A 23875-nucleotide genomic window follows, 5' to 3' on the forward strand; every position below is an offset into this window, starting at 1 on the left:
TTCTAATTATTTACAGATTTTTTCTTCTATTATCTTCCTTTGGGTGACGGAAGTGTCATGCAAACCTAGTAAAACAGATGAAGGACTTTAGAGGTTGTGGTTGAGGATTTATCACAGCAGCAGCATTTTACCACAACATATATTAGTATTTTACAGTTATCAGTAAATGTATTATTAATTATGTATTAATACATAAGTAGGTTCTGTAAATAATATATACGTAATCAGACATACACATGATACCTGATTTTACGCAGCACTTTAGAGTTTAAAATATTAGTGGCGCTGTCCGTATTTCCATTTGTTGAATCCACATGCAAAAGAAGAAGCAGAAGCAACATTGTTTGTGAGGTATTTTTATTTCTGAACATTTCTGAGTCATCCTGCATTAAGTCATGAACGTACATGACAAGTTTTGTTCACAGTACACAGTTCAATAGTAGAGCTTAAGTCTCTTAAACTTTTTCAAGTCATTAACACTACGGATGTAGTCCCACCTCCAACCCCAATGTGTATTGCAATGGCAGAGTGGCGCTTTCTGTATTTTTGCTTGTTGACTACATGGGGAGAAGAAGAAGCAAATCAACTTTGTGGAAGCAATGTTCTTTGTTAGGTATTTTTATATATTTCTCATCCAAACAACTTAACACATCGACATTGCACTTCCTTGATTCCCCAGCAATCCACCTACCAAGTATGAATAGATCAGATGAACGATTCTTGAAATATGCGAAGGACAAACGTACATACATACATACATACATACATACATACATACATACATACATACATACAGGCAGACAGACAGAGATTCTTTGCTTTATATAGAAAGATTGGAATCATTTTCCAAAAGAGATTTTGGAGATCTCTAATTTTCCTTTACACAGACTTTAAAAATTCAACTTTCCATTTTAAAGAAGAACTCTCTAGGTTGTGTTACATAGTCTTGTTTTTAAGTTATTCTTACATTCTGTTACTCACAGAAAGAAACTCTCAGATGTTTTCTCTCTTGTTGGTATAGAGAAGAATAGTAGCAGGAAATGCACAGGGGTCTGATGAATATATGGGAGCAGAATGGTAGAATTCAGACTTTTTGAAGAGATCTTATACACATTAAAGGTCAATTTTATGTTTTCAATGCTGATACCCTGATAACATCTTTCTGATGACATCATGTTGAAAATAATAATTCAGCCTTATTGGTTTGTTAATTGTGTTTGTGTGCTGAATTATTTTCAGATATTCTCAGGAAATAATTTTGACAACAAAACATGCAGTCATCTATCATGACACATCTAAATATTTAAGTACATTCATATTTAATTAATTATGTAAAGGTCCAATATTGTCAAGCCATTTGTTTTATTTTTGTGCAATTTGTCGACTGTCACTAGATTTTCCCATCTATGGATGTGAACTTGACAGCAGCAGGTAGCTAACAAAGAGGGATCATCTTTCTCAACTGTAGCTGTTTGCTGAGTTGAACTCAGTAAAATCTATCCCGGACTCAAATAAAAAATAGTAGTTGGTAAAAATTACTGGGATTAGATCACACTGACATACTGTCTACATTATGGAAGCCTCAATGTAACTCTATTTTCTCTCCCTTCATCTGCAAAATTAAAGCAAAGCAAACATTACAAATCTGCAGGTATGAGAGAGAGTGGTGAGACTTATTGTTTCATATCAAACACAGTGAGATAAGATTAGCTGAACCACTGATGTGAAGGGCAGATATTAATGAAAACAGGTAATGTCAGTTTGTCATCAAATACATGAAGTAAATATAAAGTGTCCTCTTTCATGATAACTTACATTATAATATATGTGTCATGACAGACTTTCTGGGTGTGGACTCTCAGAGACTCACTGTGAAGTTGTGGCCTCAGCTCTGAAATCCAACCCCTCCCATCTGAGAGAGCTGGATCTGAGCTACAACAAAATTCAGGATTCAGGAGTGAAACTGCTGTCTGCTGGGCTGCAGAGTCCAAACTGTAGACTGGAGACTCTGAGGTCAGTTCACTGACTGTAGCTTTGGTAATATTTTTCTATATATCCAATTCAAAACTTTGACTGAAGTTTCAAATATTTGGTTCATAAATTTTCAGGATTTGCCTAAGCACAAATCTGTAGAATTTAATTTTCCAGTGTCAAAATCCACAGTTTTGTTCTGTTTTAAATTACTTAAATGTTTAAACTAATGAGGCTTCAGCAGTCTCAGTTACACATATCAAGTAAGAATCTTAATTTCCACATTGTTTCATTGCTGAGCTGCAGTGGAGAGATTGTAACTCAAAGAGGGAATTCAATACTTTATAGGCTGTCACTTTGTTGGACATCCACTCTGTCTAACTCAGACCCTGTTCACACCTGGCATTAACATGCATCTTGGGTGAGTCAATCTCAACTGGACAGCTCTAAGTACATCAGTTCACATCTGGCATTAGAATGCATCTCCACATGTGTCTCAAGTGACCACTTGTGATTGCATCTCACTTCCCTGCTCTATATGCAAATAAACACATACATAATTTCCATTTGCAAAGACCAAATGCATTGTTGTCTTTAAATTAAATTGAATGAATATGCAGAAAGAAATCCACTTTTCCTGTTGTCGTGGCTTTTTTTCTTGGAAGAGACCACTTCACAATCAGTATTGACAGGAAGAATGATTACTGCCAACAATAACTACTATTTTAATGTACATATGGCATGTGGCTGTTGTTTGAAGACATACTATTTATTCCAACATGTCTAATTTCATATTGATACTCTAATTACAGACTTGACTGAGTTAAGCAGAATTTTAGGAATATTTGCTGACATAAATAGTAGTCTAAATGTTGTGGTGACAATTGGATGATGTCTGTAGAAGGCTAACATTATGATAATCCACAGCACAACGACAAAGTCACTGCTCATTTTATGGAAAAGCTCATTCAGTGTGTTTACATGCACTTCAGTAAACAGGTTACAGTCAGCTTTCTCAAGGCAGCTGATTTCTTAAATGTCATTTAACCAAGAAACCTGGTGTCTGTAATCAGGTTCCACATTACCACTACTGTTACTGTTTGTGTATTGGCAGTAAGCTTGATGTGAATTGAATCTTCAGAGGCAGCAATTCCATTTAAAACGTTTACTTAGAACAAATAAAGTTACAAGATTCACTCTGTTTGTGCTCAACATGGCTCAGTGGTCAAAACACTGTCTTGCTCTGCAGACAATTAACTAGTTAGTAGCCTAACTAAAGGAGCATTTCAACATTTTAGCACTTAATCCCTAAATACATCTTATCAATTCTTAATATGGCTCTTACAATATTAATGGTAAAGTCTATTTTCTTCTTCATTGGTTTAGTCCATTGATTGTGTCAGAGCAATGTTGAGCTGCATATTTAAAACCTTCATATAACAAGAACCTCTTAAACTCTTCATTTTAACATTAAATTTCATTTTAAATTAAAAACAAAAACACTCAATCAGACAGTAATAAATATAATATCCAGTATTTTCTTGTTGTAACATTTTTATGAAGCTATGCAGTTTTTACATGAAACCATTCCATTAAATGTAAAACATATAGATATATTGAACATCATTTTCTCCCCATTTCCCCAAATGTGTTTTTTTTTTGTTGTGATTGGATGCACAACATAAGTTTGTATAGATTGAGTCACTGGTTGAGCTACAGAGTTTAATAGATGAAGTCACTATGTATTTATTGAAGTAGCAGCATGTTGTCATTAATATTAATCAGAGCTCTTTTTCACTGTTTGTATTTGACAGTTTTTAACCTGCATCCTGTTGGGTTCAATGTTTGGAATTTCCATTTTCTAAATTTCTACATTCTAAACCTTCAGGTCTGAACAGATTATGAAACATTGAATGATTTCAAGCAGAAACTTTGTCTTCTAAAGTAACATCATTTATTCTTTAATCAGATTGAGTGGCTGCAGTTTGTCAGAGATCAGCTGTGATTCTCTGGCCTCAGCTCTGAAGTCCAATCCCTGCTATCTGAGAGAGCTGGATCTGAACTACAACAAGCTTGAAGATTCAGGAGTGAGGCTGCTGTGTGATTTTCTGGAGAGTCCACACTGTAGACTGGAGACTCTGAGGTCAGTTCACTGACTGTCTGTTACTATTGTTGATGTTATATGTTTAACAACTAAACCTAATTTATGTACATACATAACTTACATCCATGAAGTGCATTTACTTTGTTCCATAATTTAATTTTTTATTGTACAGTTTAGTCTGTAGTTATAAAAGATGACTCATTCTTAAAGAAATGTAGAACTGTAGAAAATGTGCACCGTTAGTCGTTAAAGTAAATAAATGTTCATAATTTTGGTTAAGAGTCACATCTGTATACAGAAGAGCCTCTCAACTAATATCTGTTTTAAACTGATAGTTTACATGTGTAAGAAATATTTTTTAGGTTTACATTAATTTCGATGTGTTTTAATTAATAATGTTTGTTCACTGATATTGATCCTTCAGAACACACACACGCACATACACACAGAGGGACAGAGATAAATGCAGGTGTTTTAAGTATGAATACAGTACTTTTTATGAATCAGGTTTATTGCCAAGCGGGGTTGCACATACAAGGATTTCGCCTCAGTGTTGTAGTGCCTAACAGTCAAACAGTCACAAAACATACACAAAAGTCATCCTAAATAATATAAAAAGAAAGAAATTTACACTGAAAATATGTAAAATATATTCTAAGTGAGAAGAGCTGCTGCAGGTTTAAATTTTAAATTGAAAAGAATGAATGTGTGTCTGAATGTTATGGGGACATTTGGATTATGTCTGTAGAAGGCATTATGACATTATGATTATCCACAATAACACAATGACAAAGTCACTCTGTTTACATGCACTTCAGTAACCAGGTTACAGTCAACGTTCTCCAGTTAGTTGATTTCTTAAATGTCATGTAGACAAGAAGCCTGGTTTCTGTAATCAGGGTCAGAGATTAGAGAAACCTGGTTTCTGTAATCAGGGAGGGGGATTAGAGAAACCTGGTTTCCACAGGTAGATTTTTCCTGGAGAACTCTGATCTGTCATGTGTCCTGTACATGTAACTGTGTTTCTAATGAGCTTTTTACATGAGTGTAGCAGTGGTGTACTCTCTCCTGTGTTGTGTGATGAATGAGGCACACACTATCACATTTTGCTCCAACCAGCTATTTATTCTGATAACAACAGAGTGGTATTAGGTCTCCTACAGCCAGTTTCACAGTAACAAGCTCCAGAAAATACACAGAGACAGGATACAGCAGACTGGTAGTGGAGTTTTACAAAATGAAAGGTATTACATGTACCCCGCTTGGTATTATTGCCAAGCGGGGTTGCACATACAAGGAATTTGCCAGTCTGCTTGTTTTGGTCTGCACCCAAGTGTGATTTTTATGTTCATACCTGCCCAAATGAACTGCACCAAGGGGAAAATGAACCAGAGTTTGATTCAACCGAACTAAACAAGGCAGGTGTGAAAGCACCCTTACAGTATTGTACCAGAGGCTTAGAATTTTTGCATTTTGAGGAAAATTGTCATACATGAATCATAACCAAGAGAACAAATAGACATAAATGTGTAATTTAGAAAAACATGTATTTAATGAGACTAACAACTTTTTTGACACCACCTACAACTGTAGCCACATTGTTTAAAAAAAAATTGCTGACATAGTGGTATGATGCATGGAAGGGGTAGTCTTTTGGGACTCATTCAATTAAAAATGTTCCAACATTGAAAACTAAAGCATAGCTGTTCAGTAAACAAAAGGCTATAATAGTAAACTATAACAATACGAACTGTAGCCTGTTCAGCATCTACATGTAAATTAAATATATAAAATGCTTACCTTATCGGCTTAAGTTCCACATAGGCTACCATTGTACAATCCTGAAATAGAATATTTTCACAGCCTTTTAACCATCCAGTAAAACTGGGGTCACTTTCCCACTCATCCCTGTATGTTTGTTGGTGATGCTTACTTTTTGTTCCAACAACATCTCTAGCTGCCCTCCTCTTTACCTCTCCCCTGTCCTCACCTTCTTGTTCAGCACTCATTTTCCTTGCTTTTCTCACATGGATGCAGCAGTAAGCTATCTCATGCAAACCCTCGGGGAGAACAACAGCCTTGCTCATGAGTCATGTTCATCATCAGAACAAGCATGACTGGCTGGAAAGACGTCACATGACAATAGATTTATAAACACAGACAAAGGATCCATATTTTGCTATCCTTATCATATAGGGAAATGAGTTAATATGAGATAGACTTGACTGATTATAAAATGATCAAATTATCATACATTATGGGACTTTTGGCATTATTGATCATACATTGTACAGAGGGCAAAGTGATCATACAGATATGTTAATTATACATCTGACAGTGCTGGGGCCCTGCAGAGGGCGGTCATGTTGCACACAACACATAAGTCTCAGCCTCATATTTAAAATAAATCCATCTAAAATATGACTAATGCTGAAACTAACACAAAGCAGCCTATAGATGTCTAAATAAGTTGGTTTTGAGTGCTGAACATTGAAATATTTGTTAAATTCTGATACTTTCATGTTGTAAGGAAAAGCTCTGCTCTGCCTGTCCTTCTCTGACCCTGCTGTCAGTCTGCTCTCACAAAAACACTCACACCAGAAACACAAAACAAACAGTCAGAAAGTACAGAAAGAGACTTCTATCACAAATACATTTCAAATCAGTGAGCCACGCTTCCAGATTATGGTTGAGTTTAATGGAGAAATACAGTAACAGTAACCAGGTCACTACAGTTAATGTAAACAGACTTTTAAAATCTGAAAACATTGGATTGTATTATAAATATATTTTAAATTACATTATTTATTCTTTATTCAGATTAAGTCATTGCAGTTTGTCAGAGACCAGCTGTGCTTCTCTGGCCTCAGCTCTGAAGTCCAACCCCTCCCATCTGAAAAAGCTGGAGCTGAGTAACAATGAGCTGCAGGATTCGGGAGTGAAGCTGCTGTGTGATTTTCTGGAGAGTCCACACTGTAGACTGGAGACTCTGAGGTCAGACATCATTTTTTACTTCTGTGCTGAGATTAATATGATGGGAAAGTTGTGGTGACACTAAACTGTGGACATAAAACTGATATTATCCTGATCCACACAGAGTATCTTGATGGTAAAGTCTATTTTCTTCTTCAATGGTTTAGTCCAATTGACTGTGTGAGAGCAATGTTGAGCTGCACATTTTAAAAAAAAACTTCATATAACAAGAAAAATCTACACTGGATAATTCACTCTTTTTCAATGTTTGTATTTGACAGTTTTTAACCTGCATCCTGTTGGGTTCAGGTGTTAAGAGTTTCCATTCTCTAAAATTCTACATTCTAAACCGTCTTCAGCTCTGAACAGATTATGAAACACTGAATGATTTCAAGCAGGAACTTTGTCTTCTAAAGTGATTTTTATTCTTTATGCAGATTGAGTTTCTGCAGGTTGTCAGAGATCGGCTGTGTTTCTCTGGCCTTAGCTCTGAAGTCCAACCCCTCCCATCTGAGAGAGCTGGAGCTGAGTAACAACATCCTTCAGAATTCAGGAGTGAAGCTGATGTGTGATTTTCTGGAGAGTTCACACTGTAGACTGGAGACTCTTGGGTCAGTTCACTGACTGTTACTATTGTTGATCTTATATGTTTAACAACTGAACCTAATTTATGTACATACATAATGTACATCCATGAAGTTAATTTTCTTTTTTTCTATATATTCTTTTTTTGTACAAAGTTTAGTCTGTTGTTATAAAAGATGACAAATTCTTAAAGAAACTGTAGAAAATGTCCAGTGTTAGTTGTTAAAGTAAATTAATGTTTATAATTTTTGGTAAAGAGTCACATCTGTATACAGAGGACCTCTCAACTAATACGTGTTTTAAATCGATAAAGTTTAATTTCTGATGGAGAAATACTTTTTAATTTCATATTAATTTTAATTTGTTTTCATGAATAATGTTTTAATGATATTGATGCTTCAGAACATCAGTGTTGGGCAAGTTACTTGAAAATTGGAATTAATTACTGTAATCAATGTAAAATTAATTATATTACTTTACTTATTATTCAGCAACAAAAGTAACGCATCATATTACTTGCTACTTTTCTATTATTACTCAAGTGTTGGCTCCGTCAAAGTTTCCTTTAAACAACTTTAAAATCCTCCACAGCCACACATTACATCTCTTGTGTTAAATACATTTAGAAATAGAAAATTATATGTTTGTGGTTTATCAAGCAGGTAAAAATAGTTTGGAAGGATGTACTGATCATCCCACAGCTAGCGTTAGCGTTGCCTCAGTGATGAACAAAGCACTCCTTAAGTCCTGATCTCAGTTGCACAAGGCACACACCTGAACTCTGAACTAAACTAGCATCAGGTGATTCCTGAATGTAAGTAAACCTGTAGCTAATGTAAGCACACTGGTTAAAACACACAACATGTGAGTAAGATAATATTTGTCCTCCTCCAGGGCAGTCTGTTAGCTGAATGCTGAGACTACACTGATATCAACCTTCCATTAATGCCGGTGTAACACCGAAATCTGTGACTGAAGAGACAGCTTTTGCAGTGGTTAAATTGATAAGGTTTAGGTATGAGTGAGATGGTGAGATTAAGAATATCAGGGTCAGAGTCAGTCAGAGGAAGAGTAGGGGGTAGGTCTTTACAGAATGCGGCGGAAAAAAATAACACAGCCTCTGCGGTCACAGATTTCAGTGGTCACAGATTTCGGTGTAACAGTGGTAGGACAGCATGCACATGCACTGCCAAGTGTAAAAGTAATGGAGTGTTACGGGGGTTAGTAACTAATATAATCACTGAATTTCAAAATGTAATCCCTTACACTGCTCATTACTGAAAAAGTAATATTACTGTAATTCATGACAAAGTAATGTGTTCCTTCCCAACACTGCAGAATACACACAGAGGGACATAAAGAGCTCAATGCAGGTGTTGAACAAGTATGAACATAGTATTTTGTTATGAATCAGTGTTGACATGAATAGGTGTCTGAATGTTGTGGTTGAAGAAGGCTGGCATTATGATGACCCCTCAATGACAAAGTCGCTCTGCTCATTTTAGAGAAAAGCTCATTAATTAGGACATACTAATATTGAACACATTTAAAACCTGAACACATCTGATTGTACTATAAATTGATTTGTATCTACATCATTTATTCTTTATTCAGATTGAGTCGCTGCTGGTTGTCAGAGACCAGCTGTGCTTCTCTGGCCTCAGCTTTGAAGTCCAACCCCTCCCATCTGAGAAAGCTGGAGCTGAGTGACAATGAGCTGCAGGATTCAGGAGTGAAGCTGTTGTGTGATTTTCTGGAGAGTCCACACTGTAGACTGGAGACTCTGAGGTCAGACACCATTTTTTACTTCTGTGCTGAGATTAATATGATGGGAAAGTTGTGTTGATGCTAAACTGCAGACATAAAGCTGATATTATGCTGATCCACACTGAGTATCTTAATGGTGAAGTCTATTTTCTTCTTCAGTGGTTTAGTCTATTGACTGTGTCAGAGCAATATTGAGCTGCACATTTAAAACCTTCATATAGCAAGAAAAATCTGCACTGGATAATTCACTCTGAACCTCTTAAAGTCTGAATCTCTTAAACTCTGAATCTTTTAAACTCTTGATTTTTACATTCACTTTCATTCATCACTCAATGCAGTGTTCATACTGACTGAAATATCGAAACACAAGATGCTGTGAGTTTTTATGGTGGCACCATTCCATTAAATGTAATATTGTAGATATATTGAACATAATTTTCTCCCCATTTCCCCAAAATTCATCCTGTCATATTAAGTACATAGACTGCAAAAAAATAATGGATGTAGCCACCATGAAGTCACCCTTTGATTTGAGGACTCCCATTCTGCCTCGAGTTTGCATTTTGACCTTCGCCATCTTGAATTTTTGAAGCCAGAAGTGACCATACTTCGACAAGAAGGAGGAGCCGACCCTAATGTTAGCTGCTAGCTGCTAGCTTGGTTAACACAGTGCATTTATAGTATATAGTGATAATAATACTGTGATAATGCTAGTGTTAATTTTCGCTAGCGAAAAACAGGCTTAAAAACCATTCGAACAAAATGTACTTGCCAGAAAAACTGAACACCCGACTTCTTAGAGGGTCTTTTAGTACAACCAAGCACTGAACAAGACTTTTTTAGGTGACTAAAATGTTACAAATAACTTTCAACTGAAAACACAGTGAAATAGCGACAACTACAGCAACACCTATGCTCTGTGAATCTGGAGTTACACAATGGTTACGTTACCTAACCAACATTGTCACAGTGGTAGCGACTTACCAATCACAAGGTAGCCACACCCTAAAGCATGCGCTGCTTTATCATCTATTTTACTCTAAAAGGGACCATAATTTACAAAATGAACATCATGTTGTATTGAAGCAGACTTGAACCTAGTGATTGAGACTATACACTCATTAGAAACTGTTTACTGAGGTAATAAATCAAGTGAGAAGCACGGTAACTTTCTCATAGACTTCCATACAATTGGACTTCTTTTTGGAGCCAGTGAAGTCACCCCCTGCTGGTCATCACAGATAATGCAGGTTTAAGTCATATCTGCATTGGCTTCACTTCTCAGACCCAGAACTACCCATTTTATTTGGTATCTTTGTAAACATGTGGATGTTGAGTAGAATCTGCAATAAATGTCAGAGTCTTTCACTTGTGTGTTTGGCTGCACAACATGATTTTGTATAGATGGAGTCACTGGTGGAGCTGGCAGAGGTCAAGAGGTGAAGTCACTATGTCTTTGTTGAAGGAGCAGCATGTTGTCATTAATATTAATCAGAGCTTTTTTCACTGTTTGTATTTGACAGTTTTTAACCTGCATCCTGTTGGGTTCAGGTGTTAAGAGTTTCCATTCTCTAAAATTCTACATTCTAAACCGTCTTCAGCTCTGAACAGATTATGAAACACTGAATGATTTCAAGCAGGAACTTTGTCTTCTAAAGTGATTTTTATTTTTTATTCAGATTGAGTTTCTGCAGGTTGTCAGAGATCGGCTGTGCTTCTCTGGTCTCAGCTCTGAAGTCCAACCCCTCCCATCTGAGAGAGCTGGAGCTGAGTGACAACAACCTGAAGGATTCAGGAGTGAAGCTGCTGTGTGATTTTCTGGAGAGTCCACACTGTAGACTGGAGACTCTGGGGTCAGTTTCCTGACAGTCTGTTACTATTGTTGATCTTATATGTTTAACAACTGAACCTAATTTATGTACATACATAATGTACATCCATGAAGTCAATTTCCTTTGTTCCATATTTTCATTTTTTATTGTACAAAATTTAGTCTGTAAGTATAAAAGAAACTCTCTTTAAGAAACTTGAAAATGTCCACTGTTAGTTGTTAAATTAATATTTATAATATTTGGTAAAGAGTCACATCTGTATACCGAGGGTCCTCTCAACTAATATCTGTTTTAAATTGATAAAGTTAACTTACTGAAAGAGAAATATTTTTTAGGTTTATGAATAAAGTTTGTTTATTGATATTGATCCTTCAGGTCACACATACACACAGAGGGACACAGAGAGATCAATGCAGGTGTTTAAGTATGAACATGGTATTTTACTATGAATCAGTGTTGACATGAATAGGTGTCTGAATGTTATGGTGACATTTGGATGATGTCTGTAGAAGGCTGACATGATGATCCACAATAACACAATGACAAAGTTACTCTGCTCATTTTAGAGAAAAGCTCATTGATAAGGATTTAGTATTGTACACATTTAAAGCCTGAATACATCTGATTAGATTATAATGGATTTTTATCCACATCATTTATTCCTTATTCAGATTGAGTAGCTGTAGTTTGTCAGAGATCAGCTGTGCTTCTCTGGCCTCAGCTCTGAAGTCTATCCCCTCCCATCTGAGAGAGCTGGATGTGAGTGACAACAAGCTTCAGGATTCAGGAGTAAAGCTGCTGCATGATTTTCTGGAGAGTCCACATTGGAGATTGGAGACTCTGAGGTCAGTAGTGAGTTGAAATCAGTCATGGACTCATCATCATGCTGATGAGCCCATGCATTTGTCCCAGAGGTGATATTTTGGATGATAAAGTTAGCATCCAATCAAAGAGCCAGTATATCCAGGTAAGGTGAATACTTTCAGACATTAGTGTTGAGGGTGTGAAAGGAGGATGGAGCAGAGCACTGAAGTCATATTTTCATGAACTGATTGGAATCAGCTGCTTCATTCATGCTACACCACCATTGGATCATTCATCAGCTTATTGGCCTACAGCTGACCAGTCACATTCTTTCATATTCATACAGGTGTACAGCAACACTATTATAACCTGACACTTTTCATTGATCACTCTCCACCACCCCAACATCCTCCTTATTGCTGAAGTTTTTATCAAAGCTGATTTAACCAAGATTTAATGTTCATGCATGTTAATTAAGAGGGGATTATTTCTCCTGCTGAGTCTCCCTCAAAAAGCAGAGCCCTTTCGTCCAACTCTAACTGTATAGTCATTTGCTATAAGTGTTTCTGACTGAAACATATTATTAATATATATACACACACACACACACATACACACACGCACAGACACACACATATATATATATATATATGTATATATGTATGTATGTATGTATATGTAGGTTCTCTGAAGGTTCACCCATCACATGGACTGGAAACCAGAAGATGAGTGGTTTTGTGGAGGAAGAGGACATATCAGAGGCTACGGTATCCACCTGTGTGTCCAAACATCATCCTCCAGACTTCAGTGATGATGCTGGACCCTCAGACTTTAAGTAAGAGACTCTTTCTACTGAAAGCAGAAATGCAGTTCAGTAATTGACGTTAATGTGACCAGGAACTTTTGCATCTCTTAATCATAAATTTAACTGAAAAGGGAACTTGATCTTCCCTTCAAGGACATTTTCTGGTTGATGTATATTTGGCCAAAACTTAGGGTGTAAATATCCATATTGTTGGGCTATGTTTGTTCTTTGGGACACATCACAAGTTCAGATTCCTCCCCACTTCATGTAAATAGGTGGATTGGAAAGTCAAGATGATGATTAACAGCTTGGTGGTTGTGTGGAATCATCAGAATAATCCTTAGTGAAGAGATAGAGTCTGATTATTTGAACCCTCTTCATAAGACAGTCAAGCTAACTGCTGTGTTTTTATTTATTCCTACAGGGTGGAGGACAGACGAAACAGTGCTACACCTGAAAGACATAAAGGATGTGAGTGTTGGGACTGTGACCAGTTCAAAGTGCGATTGTGACGTGATAAAAAACACATCCAAAGACAACTAGTTGAGATTGTGTCTGGTTCCCTGTGAAGTCTGTTTATGACTAAGCTCTGCCCACCAGTTTTTATTCCACTTTGAATGTACCATGGTGCATACTTATCAGCGATTCAGAGTGAAAACAGCCCTGAGTTAAAACAACACAGGAGGCTGTGTTGGTGGGGTGTGTTGTTAAGGTACAAGTGAGACAGGAAATACCATCCAGGAAGTCCAATCATGCACTTGAAGGTTTATCAGACTCCAAAACACTGCACAGTGGTTTGTAGTATTCAGTCAAGGTTTTACGTCTCTAGAAAGTTATCATGGTGGAAACTATTTTATCTTTTGTTGTGACGATGGATGAGGTAAACTGTCAAAATACAGCATTCACATTACAAAGGAATCCACTAGAAATGTGTATTTGCATGTTTGTGATAAGTCAACACAGCTTCTTGCTAGATGTTGCAGCAAAAGTTGAGCCAGGTTCAACTTTTTTGCTGGATGAGCAAGCATGGTGTTTCTAGAGTTTGCTGTGTTGCTGGACTGCCTCTATTCCAGGGCTCCAGACTAACTTTTTCCACCACCATCCCAAAAAACAATTTAAACCGTCCCGAAGTGAACGCAAATTACCCTAAAATCAAAATCTTGTTTCTTTACTTTGTAAAGCAAGAAAGAGTTTGCCTGGGGCCCTCAAATCACTTAATAGACCCCTGTTGATGCATGAGTGTTTTCTTTAACAATTTACTTTAAAGATTGAGAGATGCTGCTTTCAGTATTTGTAAACATTTCCATGGTGAAATGTGCCTTTGCAATACAATTTCATACTTACTTACTGTACTAAGTATGCTGCCTGCTGCAGTCCCATTTCTGCTCCTGATAACCCATGCAGTCTGGAGGGATTGTAGCATGCTGATTGCACCAATTTCTCCAGCAATCTGTATAATTGTAGAAATAATTGTTAGGAGAGTCTATATATTTCTTATTATTCTCCATTGTTAGATTGCTTAGTTGTGAGACAGTAATTTGTGCCTGACAGAAAATGAAGCTGTCTGCTGCAAAGCAGCAGCGGACCACAGCTCTGCAGCTTGATTTGGCTGTCGCCATCTTGGATTTTTGGAGCCAGAAGTGACCATATTTGGAAGAGAGGGTGGAGCAGACCCTAGTGCTAGTTGCTAGCTTGGTTAGCACATTTCATTTATAGTCTGTGATTAACTGTGATAATGTTAATGCTAATGCTAATTTTCACTAGCGAAAAATAGGCTTAAAACCAATAAAACAAAATGTACTTACCAGAAAAACTTAATGTCGAACTCCTTAAAGGGTCTTTTCAGTACAACCAAACATGGAACAAGATTATTTTACGCAACCACAATGTTACAATTAACTTTCATGAACTGAAAATACATTGTGAAATAGCGGTAGCTACGCCTATATTCTGTGAATCAGGGATTTGGCCATGGTTACATTATGTAATCAACATTGTCACTGTGGTAGTGACTTGTCAGGAACTTGTTAGGAACCATTGCGATCGCAAAATCTTTAAAGCAAGGTTTGACATTTTGTAAAATATGCTTACTCACTTTCTGGCAGAGAGTTAGATGTTCAGATATATATACTTTATCTCATCTCTGTACGGTAAACATGAAGCTACAGCCAGCAGCCAATTAGCTTACCTTATCTCAACATGAAATCTGAAAACTCACATCATAGTGGGAGATTGTGGTTTTTATACTTCAGTTTTTGTACAGATTAAACAAATGAAATATAATGTGTTGGTAGGTGGAATTGTTACTTTTGGATAGGGCCATTTCCTGTTTTTCTCTATTTTATATCATTGTGAACTCAGTATTTTGGGGTTTTGGTCTGTTGGTCAGACAAAACAAGACATTTGAAGACATCACCTTGCACTCTGGGGAACTATAATAGACATTTTTAGAATTTTATGGTATTTTCTTCTGCTTTTTTCTGATCTATATGAGTGTAGGGAAAGATAATGTGTTGCCTCACTGCAAGAAAGTCTTCAGTTTGAATCTCAGTCATTTCTGTGTTGAGTTTGGATTTTTTCCTTGTATTCAAATGTCCAAAGATATGGAGTGATTTATTTAAAATCATCTAAAAAATCATCATTGTTTTGAAAGTTCGTGCAAGACAGTTTGTTCCACTGAAATGAAATAATAGAATTAAAACATCCTTAATAGACACATTTTAAATCCAATTTAACTTTGGTTTTGGGGTAACTTTTTTGTTCAAACTTGGTCTTGACTGAAACATGACTGTGTTTGGACTGGAACTTTTTACAGTATTTCTTTGCCATTTTGACTTTATTGGAGGGTTTTCCAATAGAGAACAACAGGAGACATGTGGAGAAAGTCTCTGTTCAGTCTTAAACTGAGACTATGTGTTGCAGCTTTCTGTATGTGTCTTAGCCAACTGGGCCAGAAGGATGTCCAGAATTGAGTTTAACATCTGCTGTCTTCTTCTCTACATCTGATGGCTCTAATCTCCCACCAGATCCGTCCACATCCAACCCACCACTCAATGTGTTTGAGGACACCAGAGAGGATCAGCTGTATCCTGATGACCCAGAGAGGTTGAAGCAGCAGCAGCAGCAGCTTGTGTGCAGAAAGAATCTGACTGGGACAAGTTACTGTCAGGTAGAGTCAATACAAATGTCAATTTTTAACTTTAATTTGTGATTGATCAGACTCAGGTTCCTCTATTGGTTAATACTTCTTATCTCTACACTCGTAACGTGATTTCATGTCATCTGTATTATCTTCAAGACCTCTTTTCCTCTCCTCTCATACTTTGCTCCTTCTTCCTCCATCAGAAACTCCTTCTAATTCATTTCTACCTCCTCATCTGTGAAACCAACAGCTACTGTCCAACATAGTCTTGCAGGATCATTTCACTGATGAATGTAAAGTTAAAGAGCAACATCAGCAGTCATGTGGACTACTGATAATCACGTAATGAAAAGACAGTAAAGCGTGCAGGTGGAGTAGAATGTGAAGCAGTGAGGATCCTGTCAGCTATATGATTGTGAGAGTGAGGTGGTCACTTTCTATAACTAATGTCGTCACTTTCTACATCTTAGGACTTCACACCCAAAATGCTGACGGAGTCTGCAAACATTTCATACAGGTAACCAAAACACAAGATGCAGAATATTTCAACCTTCAACCTTGGACCTTGTCAAGTCCTCTCAGTGATGATGCTTCACCTCCTTTCAGACTGTTCCACTCTGTTCAGTAGTTTAACTCATTTTAGTGCTCAGACTCAACTGTCGTGTGAACTCCTTTTAGTGAATACATTTCACTTTTAACACTTTTCATACTCTTCATACTTCTACAGCTGCTGCTTCACTCACATCTTGTCCAGCAGTTCAGTTTGGTCTCCAGCTTTTTAAGCACTGCAGCACATTTTCTTCAGCAAATTTATTCTTTAGTTTTTGTTCGTTCAAACCAGCTGGATGAACTTGTGTTTGTGTTGTATAATCAGCTCCTCTGTGTCCTACAGCTTCAGGTGTCCTGGTCCAGGTGTATTCCGGTGTACTTTGACTGGACTGGTGTTTGTTACGGTTCAGGAGGCGGAGCTGCTGTACTGGACTGTCCAATGGGATGAGAGCCTCCTACAACTAGCTGGCAAGATGGCTGCAGGGCCACTGTTCAACATCCAGAATCCTGATGGTGCTGTCAGTCAGCTCCACCTGCCACACTGTGAAACCATGGATGGTAAGCTGATTATTGTGCTTTGTGAATTTTATTAAAATAACAATAAGACTCCTGTTAATGCCCCGTATAGGCTGCAGATTTCATTACAGCCACAAAATGAACGAATACACTGATTTATCTGTTCTCCTGATTCTTAACAGCAATGGAGCTAAACATGTCAGAAAGGGGATAAGGAAAAAGAGCAGCATAGCCTTTTACCTCCTAGAGGGAAATTAAAGGGAAGTAGGATAGGAGAGGAGATAAATGAGACACACCTGTGAGCCGGGGGTAAGGGACAAAATGACAAAAGCACCATGGAGGAGAGCAGAGAGGAGTGACAGTGAGAAGGAGGAGACAACCAAGGAACTTAATCCAGTTTCTGGACTACCTACCTAACCTCTGAAAGAAAAACAGTGAACTACATAAAAGTAAAAAAGAACGGCAGTAGTAAAAAAGAACAGGCTGGATTCTCCTGGATCACCCTGAACAGTCCTGGGCTGAGGAAGTGTGCTGATCCCCAGAACGAGTTTGGGAGGAAAGTTTGTCTGTCTTCCCTAGGATATGCTCGGAAGATGTTCCCAGACAGGGTTGGATGTCAAGAAAGAGAGGCTTAGTGCGATGTCTTCCTGCCTGTAACTCTCTAGACTTCTTTTATTCTCTCCTCTTTAACCCTCATCCTGCCTAACCAAATTTACAGCCCTTTTCCCTGCACCCTGTCTCTTTAGACAGCCATCTAGCCCCCCAAAACTGCATACACACATATTGCACCACTGAATTGAACTCAACTGAACTGAATTTAACCTACTCACACTCATTCACACACACACAACTCATCAAAATCAGAAACTATTTAAGTGACTCCAGAATTGTGAATTTAAATGTGATTTATTTTTGTTTCTTATATGGATATGGGGTATATACTGTGTATTGTTCTGACTAATCTACATGAGCAAATTTAACTGAAAAAGATTTGATTTTGGAGTGTGAGTGAAAGACTTTGAGTTAGACTTATACCTTTATTTAATTGGAGTGCTCAGTAATATCGTTATTGATATCTCACTATGTGTGTATATATACATTTTTTCTCTAAAAAAATGACAGGATTGGGATTTTTTTGTTATTCTCTTTTCTAGTGCCCAACTCTTTGAGTAACCATTTCATTCCCCTACACTACAACATGTACATAAAGTTTTTCACGAGGGTGTGCTAGAAGAAAATCAAAAGGGTTCATCATCTGGAGAGCATGAATGTATTTTATAAATTTGAGGGAAATATGGTATTATAAAATATCTTGTATATTAGTCTAATCTTTCACCTTTCAACTAATCTTTCATCTTTCATCGTGTTGGCACAAGAGAAAAGCACTGAGATCTTCTTAGACCATGAATAACCACAGCAGATTTTACTTTCTACAGATGCTGTGTACGTTTGTATTGTGACACACAGTTTAGACTGTAATTTTATTTAAATTCATAAAGAAATTAAATTTTAAAGCAATAATGTGTAACTTACCCAGAAATGAGCATATTTAAATACCTTTTCTTTAATAATAGTCCATAGCATGAGAGGTTGGGACAGAAAAGAAGATAACAAACATTCAAAGAATCTGTCCTTTTCCACAGCACTTGTCCGGGTTTAGAGTTGTGGTGGTAAAAGGGAAACAGAACAACCAAATTATTATTTTCTCATATTCAATTCGGGCCAAACCACCCATTAAATTCTAATGTTTCTTGATACAAGTGGGAATTTTTCCTAATAGGAAAGCTCAGGAGGTCACATATCGTCAGGATTTATCATCTGAGGATCAGAGAAATACTAAAAACCTTTATTTATCTTCAATCATTTTCCTTTTCTCCTCAACTTTGAATCGCCAGTTTAAACAATTTATCCCCTATAACTGCACCCTATGTTGGATAAATTGCCCGACCTGGGAAACTGTTCGATTCTTTACTGACAGGACTGAGTTCCTCTCCATGAACATTGACATTATAATAAGGATGTTGGTAGTAAAATAAATCTGTTTTCACAGCTCCACTCCCTGAAGGTGTGCTGTCTGTCGTCCACATCACTAGTGATGGAATGAGCATCGTGGAGATGCTGGAGATTACAGACACTCATGTGGTTGTGAACGTCCCTCACTTCTCTCTCTTTGGTCTGGTCTTGGATCGTATTAAGAGGCTTCTGAACATCACAATGCCAATTAGTGGCCAAGTTCTGCTGTTTCTCCGACCACCAAACCCCAAAACAAAGAGGCAGTATCTCGAGGTGTTTCTCTTGCCAAGGAACATCCCTCTGCAAGAGGTAAAACTTAATGTTACGTTCCAGCTTCACTTTCAGTCCAAACTTGCCTGATCATTCTTAAAGCTGCTAGTAGGAACTGAATATAGAGCCAAAACTTAATTGTAAATGTTTATATTGTTATACAGGTTATATTAGTTTACACAGACAGTCATCATACATCTTTGTATGGTGATAAATGCAACAAAACTGTTTGATGACAATAACACATTGTGTCTTTGATATCGTATTATTTTTTCAAGAGTGACCTGGCCAAGAGAACAGCATATACAGTGTATAATAAATACAAACAACATAAGTAGACAAATTCAACTGTCACACACTACAGACAAGTGAATACAATATCCAGTTGTTGCTTATCAGCCTACAAATGCGCTGATGCTGATAAAGTATGTGCTGAGATAAAGTTGCGTTCAACTGAGGATAAACCACTCTAGTAAAAATGTTCTGGTGTCTCTTCAGGTGATTGCACAACAGCAAAATACTGACTACATCAAGGCCCCTCCCAAATGTACACTCATCAAAGATCAAAGTTACAACATTCTCTGTCCTGAGGCCTTTAAAATACAGCCTAAAGTGAGTATTTCAAAGCAGATTGTAATACGTGATAGAACACTTCAACACAATCCACTGTCGTTACCTTTATTTCACTTTGGATACTTCTGGTTTTCAGAAAGCAGATTTTGACCTGGAGTTTGGACCAAATTACTACCCAACGTTTGAGATTCGCTTGCCTACAAACACAGATGAAGTGACTTTAAAGGTCCAGGACCAAAAAAATACAGAGGTCTGGGAGCATGAAGTGGATCTGACTGGTAATGGCTTCATCCTCCTGCAGTAACACTCCACCTGATAGTTGAATAGAACAGTTATTGATGTATCCATGATGCCTTTATTCTTCTTCTGCCTCGGATCATTTAGTCCACTTTTTTACCTGGTTTTGAGGGATCTTATTGGCCAGTGTTTGTAAATGTATTAGAAATGTTTGTAAAACTTTAACTCACAAACAATTCTGGTAACATTTTATAATACCGTCTGGGATTTAGTTAGATTGCATTGTATGAATCAGTACTTACTGGTGCAGGTACTTGCATGTAGGTAAAGTGGAACAAGAGAGTAACAACTGGATATTTTCTTGAAAATGAGAAATAAATTATACTCTGAAACTGAGGTTTGGGAAACATCGTATTTTACAGGTCCTTTAATTTCATACTTATTTAATTTTGTTTATTTTGTGCAATTCAGAGGTGGAATTGCTCTTATGATCATTGTCTTGCAGCATAACCCAGTTGCGCTTGAGCTTCAAATCACAGACTGATGACAAGACGTTCTCCATCTGGATTTTCTGGTAGAGAGCAGATTTTATATTTCCCTCAATTATGGCAAGTTGCCCAGGCCCTGAAGCAGTAAAACATCTCGACACCATCACACAACCACCATCATTCTGGACTGTTGTGTGTGTTTTAGCAAAATTGAGATGAGCCTTCATGTTATTCTGGGTTTGGAGTGGCTTTTGCCTCGCCACTCTCCAGTGGATGCCATTTTCACTCCGTGTCTTTTTAACAGTAAAGTCATGAGCACTGAACTTGATTGATGTGAGAGAGGCCTGCAGATTCTTGGATGTTGTCCTCGGCTCTTGTGTGACTTCCTGGGTGAGTCATTGCAGCTCTTGGAGGAATTTTGGAAGGTTGGCCACTCCTGCAAAGGTTCACTACTGTGCCAAGTCTTCTCCATTTGAAGATAATGGTTCTCATTGTTGTTCTTTATTGTTCATTTAAAAACTATATTTTGTGTTTACTCAGGTTGCCTCTGTTTTAGGTTAAATTTGTTTGAAGATCTGAAACAACTTAGTTTGAGATATATATAAAAATAGAAGAAATAAGGAGGGGGGCAAATACTTTTTCACAGCACTGTATGTTATAAATATATGTGGAACTGAGGAACATAGTAATTATTAGTTTAATTCTAAAAATTACACAGTAAAAATTAGATGAAGGCTGTAATATCAAGTATTGACTGTTCTAAGCTGGTAGAACAAGTTTGTGAAGACAATGTTTCCCAAACCTCAGTTTTGTCTCCCAGCACTGTACCATAGATACTCCTTTCCTCTAAAATGTCTGGTTATTAACCCCTTGTTCTCCATAGTCTTGTTTTCTTCCACTTAGCTTCCAGTAGGAGCTGGAAAGTATTTTATCGGTACCTGATTCATACAAAGGAATTACACAGTAAATCACAGGCTATATTATGAAATGTAACCAAGATAAAAGTTAACAGTATGACTGAGGAGCTTCTTTGCATGAAGCTTACAGTAACTGACCAAAGTGTCAGTGTGGGCTGTAGTGAAAATGTCTACCCACAAGTGTGATGAGTCAGGTCCACATCACATCAGTCATCATAGCTTCAGTCGACATCCATTAAAGCTAACATACAGTTTGTACAGTGACAGTTGTGGGTCGAATAAACACAGTGGTCAAATGGTGCTTTGTGTCCTGTCTGAACACAGTAAGAGGTCTGCATTTAAACATGACTGCAGGTTATTAAACTTAACTCTTCCTCTTGTCCCTTAGATCCTACTGCAAGAAGAGAAAATCTAGCGAGGACTCAGAGTCGCTCACCGAGTGACAGGTTGCTCTCAGTTCGGACACAGTTTGTTGAAAGAGTCTCTGATCAAACTCTGAACCGGCTGCTGGATCATCTTTTGCAACGGGGTTTTATCAGCGAAGAAGAAATGGAGTCAGCCAGAGCAAAATCCAGGGCTGACAAGGCTCGAGACGTAATAGACATGGTGAGAAACAAAGGAGCAGAAGCCAGTTCATTCTTGATTACTAACTTGCGCAAGTTGGATGCACACTTTTCCAAAACCCTGGACTTGAGCTGAAGTAGGAATGAGACTTAGAATATGAGTTACCAAAGCAACAACAATGGAAAGACCATGTCACAGGTCTCACATTAGTACTGAGAGGACATGAATATATATAACATGAAGAGAAAGGCCTGTGATCCTTAGTAACTCAAAAAAGATCTCAATTATTGTAAGATAATCTTTAGAATGTGTTGGACACTAAGCTCCACAGGGTGAAGCTGAAGGATCACTGACTGCGGAGGGCACTCTTTTTCACGTCCTGTGAGCTGCACCAGAGGTCAAGACCTCTGCTGTCAGTTATATGAAAACACCGAGAGAGTAGTAGGTCAAGAGGCACAGTTCTGCCCAAGGTTCTACGCATTCAGAAACCCCTCTCCCACTAAAGATCTGTCTACTACTGGTTTCAGATTGAATCAGATGCCAAAGAAAGTGTTGGCACAAGAGGAGAATCCAGTTTGACCCTGATGAAGGCCACAAGCTGAAACATGTTAGTCTCAAAATTTAGCCTTTCTTTATACTGAAAGTGATGATGGTGTCTTTACCATGACTGTCCCATTCAAATTATCCAGGAGTTTAAATGGAAATGGACCAATGTGGACTTTTTCTTTCAATCTTGCCAGGATGCTGATGAACTGAAAGATACTATTAGATTGTATATTAAATTCTGTGTCCGGAACTAAAACTGAAAATGTTCCCAAAATAAGTCCTGGCTATCAAAAGGGCTGAAAAGCTCTCTCTGTATTGTATTTAAGAAGTCCTTCATCCCAAATATCCCAAAGAGCCATCAGTATTCTTAATTCTGCAAAGTGACTAATGATATTTAAGCCACAGACATGAACTGTTTTCAATGTTTTTAATGTATAATATGACCTTGTCTCTTTGTTACACTGACTGTCACTTTCTTGAATTGTAGTAGTGCATCTTCATGTTTTGCCAAAGACCATTTTCCACTCTGGTGGACGATAAAGGTTATATTCTAAAGTAATAGAAAGATACTTCTTGACATCACAGATGTGTTGCTCATTATATCTGCTGCCTTTTGATTTGTGTTTTTGTTTTGTATTGTACAGTATACATATATATATATATATATATTTCTAATGTGCTTAAAGATGGGTAAATGTCATGGCAGCTGGAAATAAAATATAAGTTCCCAAACAAAAAAAACTTGAAAAATCTACCTGTGCAGGAAGAAAATTCCAGCCTGTTTCCAGTAGAAATTATCTTTGAGTGAGTGTAACTTGAAACAAGAAAGAAGGCAGCTGTCGTTGTCACTTGTTTTACAAAAACAAGACTTTAAGGACTCAATTACAAACAGAAATAAGTTGATAATTTTTTTCTTGCAATTTACTGTCTGATCTTTGATTGATGTTCAGTTCTCTTTTTTGGAAAATTAACTATGAATAAAGTTATAGATTACATATTTGTTTTAACAGCTACAGACCTGAGTGTTGTCGGCAGGTCTACCTCAGACTGCCAAGAGTTTTTATGCTGCTAATTTTCTTTGATATTGAATTGACTCAGCTGGTGAATGGGTTGTTTTGACTGATGAACTGATTTATAGGAGTCTTAAAACAACAGTCAGGAGCCCAAATGAACATTGAAACATGTCTTGCTGTAATCATTCTTTCAATTCATATGGACC

General features: G+C 37.3%; 1 protein-coding gene across 1 annotated transcript in view; it reads left to right on the forward strand.

Moving 5' to 3' along the window:
• LOC121903779 (NACHT, LRR and PYD domains-containing protein 12-like) overlaps positions 1–23618 on the forward strand; it is a 29106-nt gene extending 5488 nt beyond the window's left edge. The window contains exons 5-21 of the mRNA XM_042421166.1: positions 1840–1957; positions 2358–2392; positions 3941–4114; positions 6896–7069; positions 7486–7659; positions 9248–9421; positions 11080–11253; positions 11904–12077; positions 12719–12871; positions 13266–13312; positions 15868–16010; positions 16454–16500; positions 16876–17090; positions 19099–19370; positions 19830–19943; positions 20041–20182; positions 21935–23618. Of these exons, the coding sequence (XP_042277100.1) occupies positions 1840–1957; positions 2358–2392; positions 3941–4114; positions 6896–7069; positions 7486–7659; positions 9248–9421; positions 11080–11253; positions 11904–12077; positions 12719–12871; positions 13266–13312; positions 15868–16010; positions 16454–16500; positions 16876–17090; positions 19099–19370; positions 19830–19943; positions 20041–20182; positions 21935–22245 (2641 nt within the window). The 3' untranslated portion in view covers positions 22246–23618. The remainder of the gene's footprint in view (positions 1–1839; positions 1958–2357; positions 2393–3940; positions 4115–6895; positions 7070–7485; positions 7660–9247; positions 9422–11079; positions 11254–11903; positions 12078–12718; positions 12872–13265; positions 13313–15867; positions 16011–16453; positions 16501–16875; positions 17091–19098; positions 19371–19829; positions 19944–20040; positions 20183–21934) is intronic.
• Positions 23619–23875: the final 257 nt, after the last annotated feature.

Source organism: Thunnus maccoyii, chromosome 9 (assembly GCF_910596095.1).
Source record: "Thunnus maccoyii chromosome 9, fThuMac1.1, whole genome shotgun sequence".
In the NCBI taxonomy this organism is placed as follows: Eukaryota; Metazoa; Chordata; class Actinopteri; order Scombriformes; family Scombridae; genus Thunnus; species Thunnus maccoyii.